The sequence below is a fragment of the Sander lucioperca genome, chromosome 4 (genome assembly GCF_008315115.2).
Source record: "Sander lucioperca isolate FBNREF2018 chromosome 4, SLUC_FBN_1.2, whole genome shotgun sequence".
Classification (NCBI taxonomy): Eukaryota; Metazoa; Chordata; class Actinopteri; order Perciformes; family Percidae; genus Sander; species Sander lucioperca.
This window is the reverse complement of record NC_050176.1, coordinates 30,848,112-30,868,065: the sequence shown is the minus strand read 5'-3', so window position 1 is coordinate 30,868,065 and position 19,954 is coordinate 30,848,112. Positions and strand designations below refer to the sequence as shown.

The 19,954-nt window shown below is 40.0% G+C and overlaps 2 protein-coding genes across 4 annotated transcripts; one reads left to right on the top strand and one right to left on the bottom strand.

The window, feature by feature from the left end:
* Positions 1 to 6,854: 6,854 nt before the first annotated feature.
* Positions 6,855 to 14,041, top strand: tacr3l (tachykinin receptor 3-like). Its single transcript, XM_031276962.2, has 5 exons — positions 6,855 to 7,343; positions 8,664 to 8,852; positions 9,086 to 9,236; positions 12,247 to 12,443; positions 12,547 to 14,041. The coding sequence occupies exons 1-5, from the start codon at positions 6,919 to 6,921 to the stop codon at positions 12,767 to 12,769; spliced, it is 1,185 nt and encodes a 394-aa protein (XP_031132822.1). The 5' UTR covers positions 6,855 to 6,918; the 3' UTR covers positions 12,770 to 14,041.
* Positions 14,042 to 15,089: 1,048 nt separating this feature from the next.
* si:ch211-145b13.6 (ecto-ADP-ribosyltransferase 5) lies at positions 15,090 to 17,840 on the bottom strand. 3 transcript variants are annotated; one of them, XM_036000045.1, is made up of 4 exons: positions 17,628 to 17,840; positions 17,316 to 17,409; positions 16,495 to 17,204; positions 15,090 to 15,484 (listed from the first exon to the last, which is right to left on the bottom strand). In XM_036000045.1, the coding sequence occupies exons 2-4, from the start codon at positions 17,373 to 17,375 to the stop codon at positions 15,409 to 15,411; spliced, it is 846 nt and encodes a 281-aa protein (XP_035855938.1). In that variant the 5' UTR covers positions 17,376 to 17,409; positions 17,628 to 17,840; the 3' UTR covers positions 15,090 to 15,408. The 3 variants fall into 3 exon arrangements, with proteins under 3 accessions (XP_035855938.1, XP_031132827.1, XP_031132828.1); XM_031276967.1 differs by having other exon boundaries at positions 17,316 to 17,412; positions 17,630 to 17,840; XM_031276968.1 differs by having other exon boundaries at positions 17,316 to 17,434; positions 17,631 to 17,840.
* Positions 17,841 to 19,954: the final 2,114 nt, after the last annotated feature.

Below are 19,954 nucleotides of genomic sequence, written 5' to 3'. Positions count from 1 at the left end.
ATGTAATCCTGTCGGATCAGTCACTTGATCATAAGCTGCTGCCTCTCTCTCTCTCTCTCTCTCTCTCTCTCTCTCTCTCTCTCTCTCTCTCTCTCTCTCTCTCTCTCTCTCTCATCATCTTGTTCTCTCTACCAGTTCAGTTAAATCCAGTGCATTTGCTTTTACTTCAATTCAGTTAAACGCTTTAACTGAATGAAAGTCATGAAAACTATATTGCCAAAGAGCAATGAATTCCTGTTGGATAGAGGCGACTTCTGTCTTCCTCCAGCTCTTGTGACCTTTGACCTTTAATTAAATATCATAATTCATAACAAAGTTGTACTGTTACAATGACAATTAATCCAAAACAAAGTTTATACATTTTGTCAGTAGGCTATTTTATTTTGAAGGACTATTTAAAGTAGCAGTTCCCTTTGAGCTGCTGGTTTAAAGGTTAAATTATGTTTAAAGTTTTAATTTGTGCTTTCAGGCGTGATAATATACATGCTTTTATGATACAACACACACAAACACACACATGCACATACATTTTGACCACATGATTGCTGACAGAAGATGGCAGAAATACTCTCAAACCCAGCAATAAATGTACAACCTCCAATCCCCAGTGGAGGAAACACAATTACTGCCCCCCAGTGGTGGAAACTAATTAAGTACATTTACCCAAGTGCAGTTTTGATGTACTTGTCCTTTACTTGAGTTTTATACTGCACTTTTTACTCCACTACATTTATCTGACAGCTAAGTTACTAGTTTATTTTATTTTATTTTTATTACAGTTGATTAAACCAGTGGTTCCCAAACTTTTTAATTTGTGACCCCTCACAAAAAGCAGTATGTAGTTGAGGCACATTGTAATGTTTCAGATGTTGATAAAGCTTGACAAGTAGATAAACATGGTGGTTAAATCTAGTTTTTATCAATTGAGGCTTTTAGCCAAAATTAAACCTGTTTTATCTTTTAAAATTGTTGAACAAGTGATTCATGCTTTTATTTCGACATGTTTGGACTACTGTAATGCACTTTACATTGGTGTGAACCAAACTTCCCTTTCATGCCTACAGTTAGTCCAAAATGCAGCTGCTCGTCTGCTAACAGGAACCCAGAAACACAAACACATTACACCCATTTTGGCCTCACTCCACTGGCTCCCTGTATATTTTAGAATACATTTTAAGATTTTAATGTTTGTCTTTAAGTCGCTAAATGGGTTGGCACCTCAGTACATTTCTGAGCTCCTGCACATTCACACCTCGTCAAGGTCATTGTGATCTGGGGATCAGCTGCGGCTGAATGTGCCCAGGACCAGGCTGAAGACCAGATTGCTCCCAAATTGCTCCCAAATTGTGGAATGATTTACCACCGCACATTAAAGCTGCGCCCACCCTCCACACCTTTAAATCTCGTTTAAAAACATATTTCTATTCCCTGGCTTTTGATTCACCATGAGGCTTTTGATTCACCACAAGAGCTGCTGTGGTCTTCATTGTCGCTGTCATTGTTGATGTTATATTATTCACATTTATTATCTTTGTAAAGCACTTTGGTAACCTTGTTGTTTGTTTAAATTGTGCTATATAAATAAAGTGGATTGGATTGGATTGGAATTGTTAGAAGTTCCACAGTTTTCCCGCAGTCATCTGCAGTTTTTTTTATTGTTGTAATGGACTGGTACTTTTAAGTAAAAGGATATTAGTACTTCTTCCACCAGCTGTCTAGGAGTTGGATATTTCAGGATTATGTACCAACATGTGCCAAAAGTGGTTGCATCAGTTTGCATCTCACAGAGATTTTTTTTTGACATGTAACAATAACACTGCACAACTGTGAAATGTTTGCAGTTAAACAGCATGGGAGCCCCGTAGAGACTTTTTTTCTGTTTTAGTCAAAACTACATTTCCTCTGAACAAATGTAATGCAGATGGAGCAGAATCTAAAGAGTCCTATCTAGTGTCATTTCAGGAACAGTCTTGAAAGTGTAGCCTCTCTGATGTGAGACCTTTCAGAAAAATCTGACATGTAAGTAGCAGACCTCGACAACTGCCTCATGTTGCTGGAGGTGTACTGTATGTCTTGCTAGAAGCATCAACAGGACAGATTGTATGCCATCCACATCTATACACAGGACATTATTAAGGGACATGAAATGATGCTAAACATCTTTACAAGTTTACTTTTCTCCACAGGATTGTATTGACTGTATCAAACCCCCTTTTGTCAGTTTGTTTCACTGTTATTTGCTTTACACAGATCAAACTTCATGCTGCTACACTGATTAGACACCAAGAGACACTTTCATGTCCCATGCTGTTCCCTCCCTTGTGATTAAAAGATGCCTGAATTATTCATATCAAACAGAGGTGAAGTAATTTTTGATGCAGCTAATGATATTATCAGCTGTTACCTAATAGCTAACGACCTTTTTGGTATTGGGGAACAGGGCGTGTTTGAAAGAGGTTTGAAGAGTGACATTTGAGACAGGGAGTGGCCCAAAAGAGGTGGCCTGTGGGTAATGAGGTCTTGCTGAGAGGAAACAGACTTTTTGACCTTCTTGTCGTCTTAATTCCCAGCGTGCATGGCTTTGTATGTGTTTGTGTGCTCTGAAGAGACTGACCCATGAACTCATAATCTATCAGTACTTCCATGTGCTCAGAAAACTTTTTATTGTGGGGGGATGCCAAACTAAGGGAAACAACAAATTATACAAAGCGGCTCATAAAGACAAGCGCAGCAGGTACACTTTAAGCAAATTGGCAGCAGGAGAAAAAAGTGCTAATTTTCTCTCTGAGGCAGATGCCTTCACTGGCTTCAGTTTGGATTACAACATTTTTGGCATCTGATTTAGCATCTCTGGAAATGATGTGTTCAATGCAGCGTTCCAGTCATATTGGATAGGTGATAGAGATGGAAAAATTTCTGTGGAAGGATTTACGAGGGTTCACGGTTGTATGATTAAGAGTGTCGTATGAGGATTGATTGATAATATATCCCCAAATCCATTACATTTGGGTTTAATGACATTGACTGATCGGCAAATGTGAGGTGTCCTATTTGTTTAGTTTTCGGCGTGCCAAGTCAGAAATACCAGTCATAGTTACGATATGTTGACGTGAAACTCATAAATATGATAACTCTGACATCACATGACCTCATTATAATCCCTCAGAAACATTTTTGGCTGTGTCTTTTTATTTTTTATTTTATTTTTTACTTTTTTTGAATAAGTAATAATACTACATAAGTAATGTAATGTATTTGATGATTTTGAGCCTGGCAGTTTATTCTTGACAATGTGTATTTGGACAAATATATCTTGAATTTCCATCCTCTTACTATTTTTTTGATTTGCAGTCAAAAGAAAACAGACTCTGGATATTCTATGCTAATGTGTAGATAATGTTGGAGGTGAAACATGAAGAGATGTCTTTGAATTAAGCGTGCTTTACATGAACATTACAATAAGAAACATTCAGAGAAAGCCTGTTCCTGATGTCTAATACTTAATGGCCTTTACACTTGATCTGTTTTGAGCTTATATTGTTACATAATAAAGACCAACCTACATAAAATTCTGAAGCCTTGTTTTGATGGCACAGCTATAAAGGATTCACTGTGTCACACTCAGAGCCAAACAAGGCTTCAGACAGCTCTAATGTAAGACATGGACATTTACCATGCAGAGTCTTAATGTCAAAGTCATGATTTGAAGGGTAACAGCTATAGTCTCATGGGCTGGAAGAAATGACCTCGATGGACCAGACCCGGGCAGCAGACGCTGGCTCTGGGTACGTGGAATGTCACCTCTCTGTGGGGGAAGGAGCCGGAACTTGTGCGGGCGGTGGAGCGCTACCGGTTAGATCTGGTGGGGCTTGCCTCTACGCAGAGTCTCGGTTCTGGAACCATACTCCTGGATAGGGGTTGCCCAGGGTGTGAGGCGTCGGGCGGGTGTGGGGATACTCACAAGCCCCCGGCTGAGCGCTGCTACGTTGGAGTTTACACCTCCAACGAGAGGACGAGAGGGTCGCCTCCCTACGTTTTATAATCGTTTCATCTGATCTGAGGCCGTATGTTTTGGATACTCGGGTGAAGAGAGGGGCGGAGCTGTCAACTGATCACCATCTGGTGGTGAGTTGGGTCAAGGGGTGGGGGAAGACTTTGGACAGACCTGGTAAGCCCAAACGGGTAGTGCGGGTAAATTGGGAACGTTTTTTGTTCAAAGTTTCCATTGCTGAAGCTGCGGCGAGGAGCTGTGGTCTTAGGGTCTTAGGTGCCTCAAGGGGCGGTAACCCACGAACACTGTGGTGGACACCGGTGGTCAGGGAAGCCGTCCGACTGAAGAAGGAGTCTTTCCGGGGTATGTTATCCCAGAGGACTCCGGAGGCAGTTGTAAGGTACCAAAGGGCCTGAAGGGCTGCAGCCTCTGCCGTGAAAGAGGCAAAGCAGCGGGTGTGGGAGAGGTTCGGAGAAGACATGGAGAAGGACTTTCAGTCGGCACCAAGGTGCTTCTGGAAAACCGTTCGCCACCTCAGGAGGGGGAAGCGGGGAACCATCTAAGCTGTGTACAGTAAGAATGGGACGCTGTTGACCTCAACTGAGGAGGTAATAGGGCGGTGGAAGGAGCACTTTGAGGAACTCCTAAATCCGACTAATACGCCCTCTATGGTAGAGGCAGAGCTGGAGGATGATGGGGGATTGTCGTCAATTTCCCTGGTGGAAGTTGCTGAGGTAGTTAAACAACTCCATAGTGGCAAAGCCCCAGGGATTGATGAGATCTGTCCAGAAATGCTTAAAGCTCTGGGTGTGGAGGGGTTGTCTTGGTTGACACGCCTCTTCAACATTGCGTGGAAGTCTGGGACGGTGCCTAAGGAGTGGCAGACCGAGGTGGTGGTTCCCCTTTTCAAAAAGGGAGACCAGAGGGTGTGTGCCAATTACAGGGGTATCACACTTCTCAGCCTCCCCGGTAAAGTCTACTCCAAGGTGCTGGAAAGGAGGGTTCGGTCGATAGTCGAACCTCAGGTTGAAGAGGAACAATGCGGATTCCGTCCTGGTCGTGGAACAACGGACCAGATATTTACTCTCGCAAGGATCCTGGAGGGAGCCTGGGAGTATGCCCAACCGGTCTACGTGTGCTTTGTGGATCTGGAGAAGGCGTATGACCGGGTCCCCCGGGAGGTACTGTGGGAGGTGCTGCTCGTTTCAGGTGAGAGTTGGCCTCCGCCAGGGCTGCGCTTTGTCACCAATCCTGTTTGTAGTGTTTATGGACAGGATATCGAGGCGTAGTCGGGGTGGAGAGGGGTTGCAGTTCGGTGGGCTGGGGATCTCATCACTGCTTTTTGCGGATGATGTGGTCCTGATGGCATCGTCGGCCTGTGACCTTCAGCACTCACTGGATCGGTTCACAGCCGAGTGCGAAGTGGCTGGGATGAGGATCAGCACCTCTAAATCGGAGGCCATGGTTCTCAGCAGGAAACCGATGGAGTGCCTTCTCCAGGTAGGGAATGAGTCCTTACCCCAAGTGAAGGAGTTCAAGTACCTTGGGGTCTTGTTCACGAGTGAGGGGACAATGGAGCGGGAGATTGGTCGGAGAATCGGCGCAGCGGGTGCGGTATTACATTCAATTTATCGCACCGTTGTGACGAAAAGAGAGCTGAGCCAGATGGCAAAGCTCTCAATCTACCGGTCAGTTTTCGTTCCTACCCTCACCTATGGTCATGAAGGTTGGGTCATGACCGAAAGAACAAGATCCAGGGTATAAGCGGCCGAAATGGGTTTCCTCAGGAGGGTGGCTGGCGTCTCCCTCAGAGATAGGGTGAGAAGCTCAGTCATCCGTGAGGAACTCGGAGTAGAGCTGCTGGTCCTTCGCGTCGAAAGGAGCCAGTTGAGGTGGTTCGGGCATCTGGTAAGGATGCCCCCTGGGCGCCTCCCTAGGGAGGTGTTCCAGGCACGTCCAGCTGGGAGGAGGCCTCGGGGTTGACCCAGGACTAGGTGGAGGGATTATATCTCCAACCTGGCCTGGGAACGCCTCGGGATCCCCCAGTCGGAGCTGGTTAATGTGGCTCGGGAAAGGGAAGTTTGGGGTCCCCTGCTGGAGCTGCTGCCCCTGCGACCCGATACCGGATAAGCGGACGAAGATGGATGGATGGATAGATGTTATTCTCATGCCACTTTATACTTCTACCCCGCTACGTTTCAGAGGGAAATAAAGTACTTTTTTACTTATTAGAATTATTTGGCAGATTTGGTAACTTTACAAATTAAGATTTTTGCACAAAAAACATATGAAGAGCTTATAAAATATTATGCCAACTATACCCAACAGTACAGGTATGCAGCTGGAACGATTATTCTATTAATCAATTAGTGGATTGACAGAAAATGAATTGGGAACTATGTTGATAATCATTCATTTTTCATGGAAAAACATGTCATGGTTCGGTGCAGCAAACAGTCGCAGGAAACATTTTTCTGCATTGAGTAGTTTATACTTTATTACCTTAAGTACATTTTTAATTATACTTACACACTCTAACTTAACTTACTTTTTCTTGTGTAACTTTTTCAATGCAGAATTACTTGTAAGAGAGTATTTTTAAAGTGTGGTAACCTATTGGTACTTTTACTAAATCTGAAAAGTTCTTCCACCACTGCAAATTTGTACATTTGCTTATAAATCTTTATAAATAAATGCCTATTAATATTGTTTTAATATAGCCTGTAATATCAGCTTGGCAGCCTTTGATAGAGATATGTGATCAGGGATTGTGCCAGGCCGGAAAAAAAAGAAAGAAAACCTGATAAACAGAATTATATTTTCCTCCACTGCATCTGTGTGCGTGATGACAGAACTGCATCAGGACCACTCTCTGTCTCTCTAGTCACGCTCTTGCGCGTGTGTTGGGCATCAGAGTTGCCAAAGTGATGTATGTCGCCTGCCAGCAGCCGATTAAATCAGATCCGACTGAGAACAGCTGTGGAATGGCCTCTGAACGGGATGATTCCAACACAACCAGAAATTCGACCAACCAGTTTGTGCAGCCGGCGTGGCGCATCGTGCTGTGGTCGGCGGCTTACAGCACGGTGCTGGCTGTGGCAGTTTTCGGAAACTTGATTGTGATTTGGATTATTCTGGCGCACAAGCGAATGAGAACTGTCACCAACTATTTCCTGCTGAACTTGGCTTTCTCCGATGTTTCGATGGCTGCGTTCAACACGCTCATCAACTTCATCTACGCGGCTCACGGAGAGTGGTACTTCGGAGAGATCTACTGCAGGTTTCACAACTTCTTCCCGGTCACTGCTGTGTTCGCCAGCATCTACTCAATGACCGCAATAGCCATCGACAGGTAGGAAGATAATGTCATACTGCAGGCATGGAAGTGCTTTTGGTCATATTTATTTCACGATGATATATCAATTATTTCATTCTTCTGTTTTCATAAAAGTGTCTGTAGCCTATGCCTCTAGATTATTTTACAATTTGGGATATTTTACAATTCACATTCCACATTAATTTAGTTATTAAACAGAATTTTGGTTCAGTTTACTTTTACTTCTTTTTTAAGATAGCCGTAATTCAATTTAAGCCATGCATCTTTCAATTGTTGCAGTGCTCTGAATGAAAAAAAGGGTTGTGATCTATTGCTATATAGAGGATCAATTACACAAAACCAGATTAACGTAATTATTTCCATATAGAATCTGGTCCAGTAGCCGATTCAGTTGTAAAAGCAGAAAACTTATAACAAATGCATCTTTTTTTAAATACTGGTAATCACTCATTTGACTTTTTTAACTACAACTTTAATGAAAAGTGACATCTACTTCACATGCCTAAAATGCCTGAGCACCATTTACACACAAAAAATTAAATGGGTGGGAAATCAGTGATGACCAATAGAAGCAGTAATGCCTAAATTGATGTTAAGTGCATGTACACTCTATATTTACACTGTTTCTATCAATGTACTTTGTGTGTCTTGTGGAGGGGAAGCAAACAGGTTGTATTTGTAAACAGATTATGTAAACATCTGTTAAAGTTAAGATTGTTATTTAACAATTTTCATGAAAGGACAACAGAGTGGCGTATAAATGGCAGATATGATTATACATTTTCTACACACCTTGTAGTCGACCAAGACTTTGCTGATACGCTGCTGTGATTGAGTATAGGTCTGATAAAACCTGTAGGGAGATGAAGGACTTTGTTAGAAAGCATCTGCACATTGAGAGCCTTGAAAGAAAAAAAAGCAAACATGTTACAGAAAAGACAAACTTCAGTAGGCTAAATGTTACGAATGCTTACTAAGAAAAGGGTTTTAAAGATGGTTCTCTTTTGCCGAAAATAAAGACAAGAAAGAAATAGAGACAATGAAAATCAACTCTTAAAAACAATGATGACCAATAGAATCATCATCACTAATTATTTCAGGTGATTTCAAAAGGTAGTGCTGCATTTTCTTGAAGGATTATTGAACAGCTTTGAACTTGTCTTTAGGTACATACTGTATTTATCTGAGCAATATAGTGAGTGAGTCTGCAAAATGCCAGATGTGTTCAGGTTTCCATTTGGTGCAACTTACTGGAACTGTTGTGTTTTGCATAATGTTTGAATTCACTAACATAAAGTCATAGTTTAGGCCAATGTTGTGACCTTTGACCTCTAGGTACATGGCCATCATCCATCCCCTGAAGCCTCGTCTGTCGGCAAAAGCTACTATGGGAGTTATCGTCTGTATCTGGAGTCTGGCCGTGGTTCTGGCCTTCCCTCTCTGCTACTTCTCCACCACCCGAGCTCTGCCCCGCAGGACCCTCTGCTATGTGGCCTGGCCTCGCATGGCTGACGACCCCTTCATGTGAGAACACTGACAAACCCCTTTCTTCTATCTTATGTCATGCTTCATCATCATTGTCATGGCAAAGCTGGGCTGTAGTCTAGTTTCTTGCATGTGTATTTCAATGTGCATCATCTGGTTGTATCTACTGTATCATTAACTCCAGATATGTCATTGTTTACAATATCTTCATCCTGCTTGTCATTGTCACACCAATTAAAACATATACTGGTGATGTTTGTCTACTTTTGCAGGTATCATACCATAGTGACAGTTCTGGTCTATGTGCTGCCCTTAGTGGTGATGGGCATCACTTACACCATCGTGGGGGTGACTTTGTGGGGAGGGGAGATCCCAGGAGACTCATCTGATAACTATCATGGACAGCTCAGGGCTAAAAGGAAGGTAAACACCACGTTTATTTAATTTACACAAAATGGTGCATAACTTGCAGATATGATTATACATTTCAGGGGCAATGGCCCCTTGCCTACTTCCTCCCCCCTTTCTTCTGGCTCGCTTGCTTGGACCACACCCATCTTTAAACTCTTCATTTTGAACTTAACTACACACTTTGTGACTGCATTTTGCATGGTTGTGATGCTGTCATGGTGACAAAATCACCTGGCAGAGTACTCAAAATTGCCTCTTTGGTATTTACTACTACATGATGACAAACACGCACACACATACAGACCCACAAAGTGAAAAGCATACCAGTGTCGCTGTCGCGGCTGCTGAAAAAAGCTGGTTCCCTTTGTGTAGAAAAGCAAGAAATAATGAATATCTTAATCGTAGCCTTAAAAAAACAGATGACCACAAGCTCTATTGCTGTTAACCTGCACTCTTACCATCTTAAATTATTGTTATTGCTTTACTTATTTAACCTTTATTTAATGAGGTGAGATTAAAATCCCTTTTTCAAGGGAGTCCTCAATAGCACACAATTACAAGGTTAAACTTTTTTTTTTAAATAAAGCATGTCAAAAACAGAAAAGGGACAATTAAAAATAGAGCACTTTAAAAACAGACAAGGGACAACAAATACATAATACAAAAATCCATTTTTTTGGAATAGCAATTGCACTCTTCACTTACACAGTTTTTTTTATCAGAGCGTTGAACTCTTCCAGGGAGACTAAATTATTAAGCTGTAGTGTGTTTTCAAGGTTATTCCATGACTAGGTCGCATAATAGGAGAAAGCTGTTCTAACAAGTTCTGAGCAAATCCTGGGAACACGGCAGAGCCCTCATCTAGTGGAGCGAAAATCAGCTGTGGTGAGTGACAGGAGATTACACAGATATGGATAAGTTTACCCAATATGGCTTTGTAAAAAAACAATTTACCATACCAATGCTGCCATCTCCTTAGGCTTAATAAAGGCCAGGAAAGTACACAGTGATGTGTATTGGACAATGAGTTGGATATGAAGCGTAGAGAACTGTGATACACAGAGTCGGGGCATCAAAGTATGGAGGAGGCAGCACGCATGTCAATAATGTCCCCATAGTCTCTAGAACACTTAAGACCATAGCCTGCAGAGTTAACATCAAATAAACTTTAGTGTTGCTTTAAATAAAAAAACAAAGACAAACTTTAAAGTATTCTCTTATTGTTGCATTATAACCTCCCAGGAGCAGGGACACTAGTCTCCAACAGCATTAACAGTCCATAGTCCATGTTTGAATGGTTAACTAAAACAAATGTGATCAGGTATACAGTGAGACAAAACCGTTTGGACCACACACAGCTTCACTCAGTAAAATGTGTCATGCAGAGCTGTTGTAAAGATAATTCAAAATTTCCATTGCAACTGCAGCCTAGAAAAGGAGACTTCCAGAGACACTTGTTTCACTGTATTTCGACATCATCACATCATCACAGTAGCTGCTTTGCTGTGAGGGTTGGGTTAAACAGGGATTAAGGTCATCACAGCTTTCATGACGAGCATCTATCAAGACAGCCTTTGGATTAACACTAAAGAGTACAATTGATTGATAAACATCCAATATTGCCAGGTGATAAAGAATTTTTTGGATGGAATAAAAAAAAAAAAAGCTAATTTAAATGTTGCTACTTTTTTGACAATGACCACATTACACTCCTCAATTTCATCTTAATTTACCTCATATTTCTTCTGTAAATGAGTGTAATGAAGTGTGCATCACTGTAAACTACAAAACTAACAGTTACTTGAAAATAGATAGAATACATTTCCTAGACTTACATTAGTAATATTGTTTTGGAACGTCAAACACACAGTATACAGAAATACAGCTGCAGGTGCAGGATTGCCATTTCCAATCTTTTCAAGGGCTTTATAGAAAAAAAAACATCAGAGGCTCAGATTGCTGGCAAAATTGAGCCGTGAGAGATAAAAGACATTTATAAATGTCAGGAAACAAAGGTACAAGACAATGTCAGCCTTGATTTAAAGGCCCATGCTGACAAGATGCCATTTGGGCTGGAGATAAGAGGAAGTCGCTCTCATCTTCCCTGTCCAGCAGATGAGCATCTGCTGATGGTATAATAGCCTCCCGCTCCTTTTGACTCCCCACAGCTCTGCATTATGCTGCATCACACTGATGAGTTTCTGTGCTGCTCTCTCATCTGTCCTACCTGTGGAACCTGCTGGGTCTGGTGCGTCATCGCTGACCTTTCCCTTTCTTCGTACGCCAGCCATTCTGCACTCGTGAAATGGAAACCATTGTGATCAGAATGAAGGAAAACAGACAACATACTCGTTACTTCAGAGACAATGTCCATATAAAGAGCTGCCAGGGCTTCATGTAGTCAAAATCACAGTGAAATGGCATTTAGAGAGTTTTGCTACCTTAATTTGACGTTTGTCTAGTTGAAGAGTATGGAGGTGGTGCAGGGAATGAATTTTCTAAAGTTTTTAGTCGGTAAGGAAAAAAACAGCTGAATTGTTTAAAGCTGCACTAATCAACAGTTAACTATGTATCAAATGATGTGTATGTGTACTGGGAAAGGTATCCCTTGTAGTGACAAACCCGCAGAGAATTAGCAGTTCCTTCCAGCTCTGTGGAGTCTATGCTATCTTTTAACTCATTGTTTTGTTTTGTTCTGTTTTAGATCAGATTACGTCCACACAGAGCCAAGTAAATTTGTTAACACATCTTTCTCTCTTTGTTTCAACCCTCTGTCTCAACTACATTAGCGTTTTTCTTGCCCAAAAACTTTCCAAAACAGCCTATAGAATATATAAATCTTAAAACGCCAGCTTGGCCCCCCTCTATTGGCTACAATGTTGCACTTCATTATGTCCAAAAGCATACCTGCTCTTGATTGCAATTTGCAGCACTGTTGCAGTTTGTATGCTGAGGAAAGGTATCTAAATGCTGTCCTGCTAATAATATTCATATTCATATTATTGTCTCCTTCCTCTTGCAGGTGGTGAAGATGATGATCATCGTAGTGGTGACCTTTGCCCTCTGCTGGCTCCCCTATCACGTCTACTTCATTGCGACAGGTCTCAACAAACGTCTGGTCAAGTGGAAGTACATCCAGCAGGTTTACCTGTCGGTGCTGTGGCTGGCAATGAGCTCCACCATGTACAACCCCATCATCTACTGCTGCCTCAACAGCAGGTGGGTACAAATAAGTCTCCCCCACAACCCAAACAACACACATGTAGGTACTTCATTTGTACACAGCAACATGATTACATGTCATGGGTTGATTTGGGTGCAGGTTCCGGGCCGGCTTCAAGCGGGTTTTCCGCTGCTGTCCCTTTGTCCGGGTCTCAAGCTACGATGAGCTGGAGCTCCGAAACACAAGACTTCGACCGGGTCACCAGAGCAGCATGTGCACCCTCTCTCGGGTCGACACCAGCATCCTCAGCAAGAACAAGAGCACTTGTTCCCGTGGACACAGGTCAAGACTCAACTCTGAGCCCATTAATAAAGACAGTTAGTTGTCTCCACTGGACACAGTCCAGCTCACTAGGTTTATTTGACACATTATTTTGAGCTGACAAATGCCTATTGGACTGTTTTTTGTTTACTTATATAGCTCATAATGTAAATTAACGCTGATGGTTGTGGTTAACATTTAGAAGTCTGAGTATAGTGTTGATTTTTACAATACACAAGAGGTTTTACAGCTATCTATCTATCTATCTATCTATCTATCTATCTATCTACTTTGAGCTGACTTCGACATTTTATTACATTTGTTTAATGTTACACTGTGTGTGCTATAATATAACATGTTAGTATATGCATTTGATTAAATGCTCTGCTCATTGTAGACCTATATTTAATGCCATCAGACCATTACTCAGATGGATTTCATCAACAATAACGGCAGGATCATATTAATGCTGCTCTTCCAGTGTTAATGCTCTTAAATGTAGTATAATGACACTGATATTAAGCGACCCTGGTTGGGTGAAATTCCACAAGTGCTTGCTGCTGTAATTTTTGTTAGTTGGAGAAAGCATGTGCCATTTTAAAACAATATGTTTAGAACTGATCTTAGAGTTCCTGTTTACCATAAGTATGATTGATTTTGTATATAAGTTGTGTATGTACAGTATGTGCTATAATATTCTGATGTTTTGGTGCAGACTCAAACACACATGGACAAATTATATCCTTTACAGTGAATTTGTGTTTTATTGTTGCATTATGATGTAGATTAACTGTGTGAATGTAAAACCAGTTGAGTTCACTGAACTTGAGAAAACAAGTTTAAGAAACTTTAGATATTAAGTTAAATCAATACCTGTATAGTTACACGTATGCATCCCATTTACAGATTAAAGAGTCTGTTCTTCACTCAGCACTAGGATCTTAATTATAAAGCTGTGGCTGCTCCTATAGAATCCACTCACACCAGGATATGTACAAACATAAAAACATAACACCTGCTGCCACTCTCAGGAATGTTGTACTAATATATGTAGTAAGGACTGAATTCAATACCATCCATCGTCATAGTTCTCATTGTTTTTAATATCATGAGAAGAAACAGCTATGACTTAATTTAACATGTATTACAAACTTACTTATATGTAGGACAAACAGCCAGTTTCCATCATATCTGTTTTCTTCCAACCACAAAAAAAGAGTGGTCTCCTGAGTGTTATAATTCAGATACAATGCATGCTGGGAGGTCTACTAAAAAACATTACATATATTGAGTTAATGACAAAACATGAGTTGATTCCACTGAATTCCTATATGATGGTTTATAGTGTAATAAGTGTATTAAAGTGTCATTAACCTCATGCAACTTAATTCAGCAACCCAACCAAATTGCATGTATAGTTTTAGCGCAGTGTTTAACGATATAAAGTAAGTAAGTAAGTAAACTTTATTTATATAGCACCTATCACAGACAGAGTCACAAAGTGCTTTACATGCAGCAAGTTTAACAATTTAAAAAACATCATACAAACATAAAAACAATGATAGCTCAGTCAAGTGAAAGCTTGTCTGAATAGGAGTGTCTTCAGCTGTTTTGTAAAATAAACGATAGAATCGGTCACACGCAGCGACAGGGGCAGGGCATTCCACAATTTGGGAGCAACTGCCTGAAAGGAGCGGTCTCCCCGAGTTTTAAGGCGGGTTTTTGGGACCATCAGGAGATTTTGACCTGAGGAACGAAGCGTGCGGAAAGAGGAGTAAGGGGTCAACAAATCAGCGATATATTTCGGCGTCTGTCCATGTAGTGCTCTAAAAGTTAAAACTAAAATTTTATAATCAATTGTTCACCATATACTGTGATATAAAATCAAAACAAAATCCATAACCATCGTTAAAGATCTGCTGACTGGGGTTTATCTAAATATTTGGACATGTGTCCTCCACAGGTAGCACTGTAGGATGGGATCCAGCCTGCATTTAATGACTTCACTGTTTGCAAACGGCTGTTAATATAGTTGTCCCATGAAAAGATTGCCAAAGGTCAGCTCTAGAACTTTCAACCAGTTTATTTGTTATGTAGCTCATCTCATGCATCTTCAAGCTGACTAAAAAAGCTGAAACTGCCTTATTTTGGGGCACGCTGGTGGCTTAGAGGATAATGTGCTGACTGCAACATACTTGGTTCCGGTGTTACACCAAAATCTGTGACCCATCGAGATCGGTGTCCCCCTACCACAACCTGAACCAAACCCCTGTCCCTAACCTTAACCACGGAAGGGGGCGCTACGCTTTTAACAGGAGGGACACAGATCACGACGGGTCACAGATTTCGGTGCAACACCGGTCCGGCTGGGACCCCCCCCCGCTCTCTCGCTCTCTCTCTCCACTCATTTCCTGTACATACTCGGATACATAAAATGCCCCCAAAAGTTAAAGAAAATAAAAATGAAAAAAAGAAAATCAATATTTCTGCTGATATGTGTAAAGACAATGTGGATCATGTATTGAAAATACACTGATATGACTATATATTTGCATTTGACTACAAAAGCTTGCCGCACCTTAATTGGCAGCATCACACATAAACAGATCTGTCTATTGTTCAACCGTTCAAACAATGCACTGTTTTGTGTCGTAATAACTCCCAGTGCAATATGACCTGCTAATTGTCTTATATTTGTTCTTAATAGTTAAAGAAAAAAAGAGATAAAGCCACAAGCATCAACACAAGCCACTGGGTGGGGACATCAGCTGGGGACCTACAGAGATGGAAACAAAGGAAGACAGATTAATATCTTGGGTAATATTTTAATATCAAAATATCTTTAAGCCCATGAAAAATCAACTTCTTACTATGAGCGAGTTGGGCCTACATGAATATTACACTTTCTGCCACAGTTTTTTTTTATTTCATATAAGAGATCTGTTGTTTTTTTTCTCTGTGCACTTTTCACCGGTATGAAGTTGGCGGGGCTCAGCTAAAAATAATAATGCCACTGACTTCTGAGCACGAATAAGGAATAAGCTACATTTGACTCAAAATCAAAGTTGTGGTGTTGTTTGCTAATGTTATTAGCACTGTCAATCAAATCTGATCAAACCACACCCACACAGATATTTACAGATACAGTAATTGTCCTGAGAAGACACAGATCAACAATCAATGGTAATGCAGTAAAATACTCATACTACTTTAAGCTTCATTGTGGACACTGGAAATGGTAGTTTGAGGAGCACCTTGATAAACTGCATACTGTATATCCCTCTCACATTTCTACACTGTCATCCGTCAAAAAAAGGGCAGAAATGCCAAAAAATAATCCCCCGTCCCCCCTTTCAGTAATCAAACATTTGCCCTCGTTCACACAGCCTGTAAGAAGCTGATTAGCTTGATTATTAAGTGTTAAACTCTTTTTTTCAAACACTAAGTTGGATTGTTTCTCATTTAGTCAATAGTATTTGAGATCGTAGAGAAATACTAAAGATCTGACACCAGCTTTTCAGGGTCTTTAAAATATATTATTATTCATTATATAAGCTTGGAAATGTAAGGGCCTCTTTTGGTTAAAGAGCAGTTCAAATTGACATAGGTCAGGTAAAATGATATGGTCTTTGTATCTGTTTCAAATATTTGATGTCAAACCATTCAATTATTCATAAACATTCAAGGATCACACACACAGTTTCGATCAATAAATCACATAAAAAATATATTTAATAATCATGGAATTGAGCCAAATATTTCATTTTTATTAAGAAAATGTCTTACCGAGAAAAACTGTAACAGTTGTGCGAGCGTTCCTGTTGTGAGTGTTTCAAAACGATCTCAGTGTATTCAGCCTCATTTCTCTCGTCATATTTTTTATTTACTGTCTCCACAGTAAACACTTCAGCTGGAGATAATAGGGCCATATCTTGTTCGTCACTGCAAATATCTTCTCCCAGGTTGACAAAGATACAAGAAGTGATATTAAGTAAGACGTCCCCATCGAAATCGTTGAATTTGCTAAGTGCTTCAAAGCTTGTGTGAACTTTGGTGAACCTTCCAAATCTCACTTTTGAGCCCCTTTGTGCTGCTTTGTATTCTTCTTGGAGAACATACACAGTCTTGCAGTCTTTCTTTGGATTCAGCAGCAACATTGAATCCATGAGCAGGAAGTGAAGCGACTTGAAATGGAAGTGGTTTTCATAGGTGCTAACATTTCCGCCCATCGTCTCAACTGCATCGTCAAAGGTCTTTGCAAAATCTTTATCGCTAGTATATGCCAAAAGTGCAGCAGTATGTTCTTTTGTTCCTCCAGGGATCAGCTTTGAACAATTGGTTTTTGCACTCCATGCCTTCTGGAATCCCTCACTGCTGGTTAGCTCTTTTGTTAAGAGGCCTAGATTGATAAACTTCTCCATGGCCTCTTTACGGCATCCATCATACAGGTCATCTACAGCGTCTGAGGCCATGTCCAGCATTTTTGTGCTTGTCACCTTTAATTGAGTATGGAATTTAAAATATAGGTTCAAGAGAAGAGATTATTATTTGTTTAACCTAACACAACATCATACGTTTTGAATGGCTATTTGTAATAATATACTTACTTTGTAGTTGAGAGCTGTGAAAATGATTGCAGCAAGAAGCAGTTTTCTTCTGTTGCACATTTTGAATGGCTCCTCTGTCTTCTATCTGCACCGAGTGCTGAAACAGAAATCCAAGAAAAACATTGCAGGACCAAGCTTGTATAAAAAGTTGTACACCGTTCAGAAATGGAATGATCTGGCTTGTGGCTCAAACACTTTGTTTAGACAAGCCCTCCCATTATAAATGTTCTTTCCTTACGTCACCCACCATGCCTACCCTGGATAAACATTAATGATTAAACACTAAAATGAAAAGTAAATGTTGAAAGACATACCTTAATTTCTTAGAGCAAAAATCAAGTCGGTGTACAAACTGCAGGGCAGCGATAATTCTCTGCAGAACATTGTCTGTCTAACTTATCCCACCAAGCAACGCCTTTTCCTTTCCTGTAAAAGGAAATGACATTAGGAGTCCTGATCTGAAGATATCTGTTCTGCTGGAGCTACTGTAGTAAGCTTTTGCTGATTCATCGCAGATGTTTTTATAAACCAGTTAAACTTAAATGGACAATAAATTGCCTTAATTTTCCAGTTTAACCCAAACTCTTTCTTTCTTTCTTTCTTTCTTTCTTTCTTTCTAGCCTTCCAAATTGTGTGATAAATTACTAAACTTAATGTTTTACTTTGTTGTTTTTCTCTTGAAAAGATAGGTTCAAATGTTTTCATTAAACAATACCTGCTACACCCATAAGGTAAATGATTAATAATCAGTTACATAGGTTAAATTGAGCAGAGACTTTTAAGATACACATTAAGCTAACTGTGAACTGTAACTGTGAATATTTTGCTTTGATTGTGAGAAACCTGACCATCCACCCATATCAAAACTTTAAATTTCTCTTTAGCTAGACTAGTGTTGCTGCTTGCCACTGTAACACTTATAAAGCATTCAGTAGCGAAGGAATGCACAAATACATTCCTTAATGTAAAAGTACGGCAGAATCTTTTAACAAAATCTTTAAAAAGTATAATACAAGTAGTATACTGAAAACAGTGAACAGCAGCTATAGGCTACTTCCTAATCTGCAAGGTTATGTCCCTGACCTCCTCACTTCCTTCCTTCCTTTCTTTAATGTTAGTCTGCTGAAGCTCAAATTTGCAGAAAACCTACTGCTGGCCCTATGCCAACTTGTCATGGGAGGCTCTTTTTACTGACATGCATTGGCACATGCTAAACATTGGCTAGTCATTATAGGCTAGTTAAAGTGAAATTGTGAAATATAATTTCATAAAAATGCATTTAACTTATGTTGCATATAAGCACCTTAGGCCTACATGGAGATACATTACAATCAGGAAGCAGAGTGCAAGTGTGTGTGTGTGTGTTTTATTTGTACAAGGAACTTGTAAACCTCATTAAGCACATCCAACAGCAATAGGCTATTTACAGTAATAATAATCAGATTTCATCACTTTCACATAAAGACAAAGAAAATAACAAGAACAAGAACGTTTTTTTTCTGACAGTAATGTTGGTACATTTAATAAGGGGAAGGACTACGACGAGACATATGATTATGCAGTAGGCGTTTAATATTTATATTTTAAAAACACATCAATCTCCATTGTTAGTAAGGCAATGTCACCGAAAGTCGATACTGACACAGTAGCCTATGCGTATGCATTTACTTTAAGAGTCCACTTTCTTTAATCATAAGGCACAAATCTACGAACAATTTTTTACAGTAAAAATCATAGGGTAAAAACAAATCTTGTTGTCTGGCCGTACTATTTTTTAACCGGAAGGAAGTAGTGCTGTTTCCGGTTCCAGACGCGCTAAAATGAAAACACTTCACTGAGAGAGGGAAGTGACTGAGTGAGTGGACTATAATTATCGTAAACACGAATGTTACTGTAACTTACTGGACTAAGGTTTTACCATAGAATCTTACCTAATGGTAAGTTATGTCCAATTTACTCCTAAATACACTACATAAAATAACTTTAACGTGAATGCTAGCTTAATGTTAGCTAAGTCAACGTTACGGTTAATAACGTAAATTAAGGTTAACGTTAGCCGTTCCAGCCTAGCTATGTTCACTAACGTTAATGTTACTTCCGTAAATTAGTTTACAGAATAACGTTACAGTGGTAGAAGAACTATTCATATAATTTACATGAACAAGCAGGTGGTATAACGTTAAGCTCATTACTCAAGTAGATTTGAAGGCACTTGTACTCCCAATAGTTTACTGCATTCTAATGGAAAATATTGTACTTTTACTCCACAGTTAAGTTAGTTAATTGCTACTTTGCAGATTATATATCTTAAAACCCAAACGAAATATAAAACGTATTCATCATGACTGCATTACTCCAATAATATGTGAGAACTCTGAAGGGGCCTTTCTAATGTTTGCTTTTAATTTTGCATAAAAACATACATAGTGCTCATACTTCTGTAATTTTACTTGCAGGACTTAGTATGTATTACATTGTGATATTGATCATTTTACTTTAGTAGAGGATCTGAATATTTCCTATAGCATAAAGTAAAACAATCAATACTTCAATACAAATATACTCCACTAACGAACAGGTAAAGTCCTGCATTCAATATTTTACTTAAGTAAAGGTATTTAAGTAGGCTATTAGCAGCA

Bases quoted from the DNA above. Each gene is read 5' to 3' on its own strand.
- tacr3l (XM_031276962.2), top strand. From the start codon at position 6,919: ATGTATGTCGCCTGCCAGCAGCCGATTAAATCAGATCCGACTGAGAAC. The intron at 9,237-12,246 runs GTAAACACCACG...TTCCTCTTGCAG, and splicing joins AGCTCAGGGCTAAAAGGAAG to GTGGTGAAGATGATGATCAT. The intron at 12,444-12,546 runs GTGGGTACAAAT...ATTTGGGTGCAG, and splicing joins TACTGCTGCCTCAACAGCAG to GTTCCGGGCCGGCTTCAAGC.
- si:ch211-145b13.6 (XM_036000045.1), bottom strand. From the start codon at position 17,375: ATGTGCAACAGAAGAAAACTGCTTCTTGCTGCAATCATTTTCACAGCT. The intron at 17,205-17,315 runs GTAAGTATATTA...ACTCAATTAAAG, and splicing joins TCACAGCTCTCAACTACAAA to GTGACAAGCACAAAAATGCT. The intron at 15,485-16,494 runs GTAAGACATTTT...CCATCTCTGTAG, and splicing joins AACTGTTACAGTTTTTCTCG to GTCCCCAGCTGATGTCCCCA.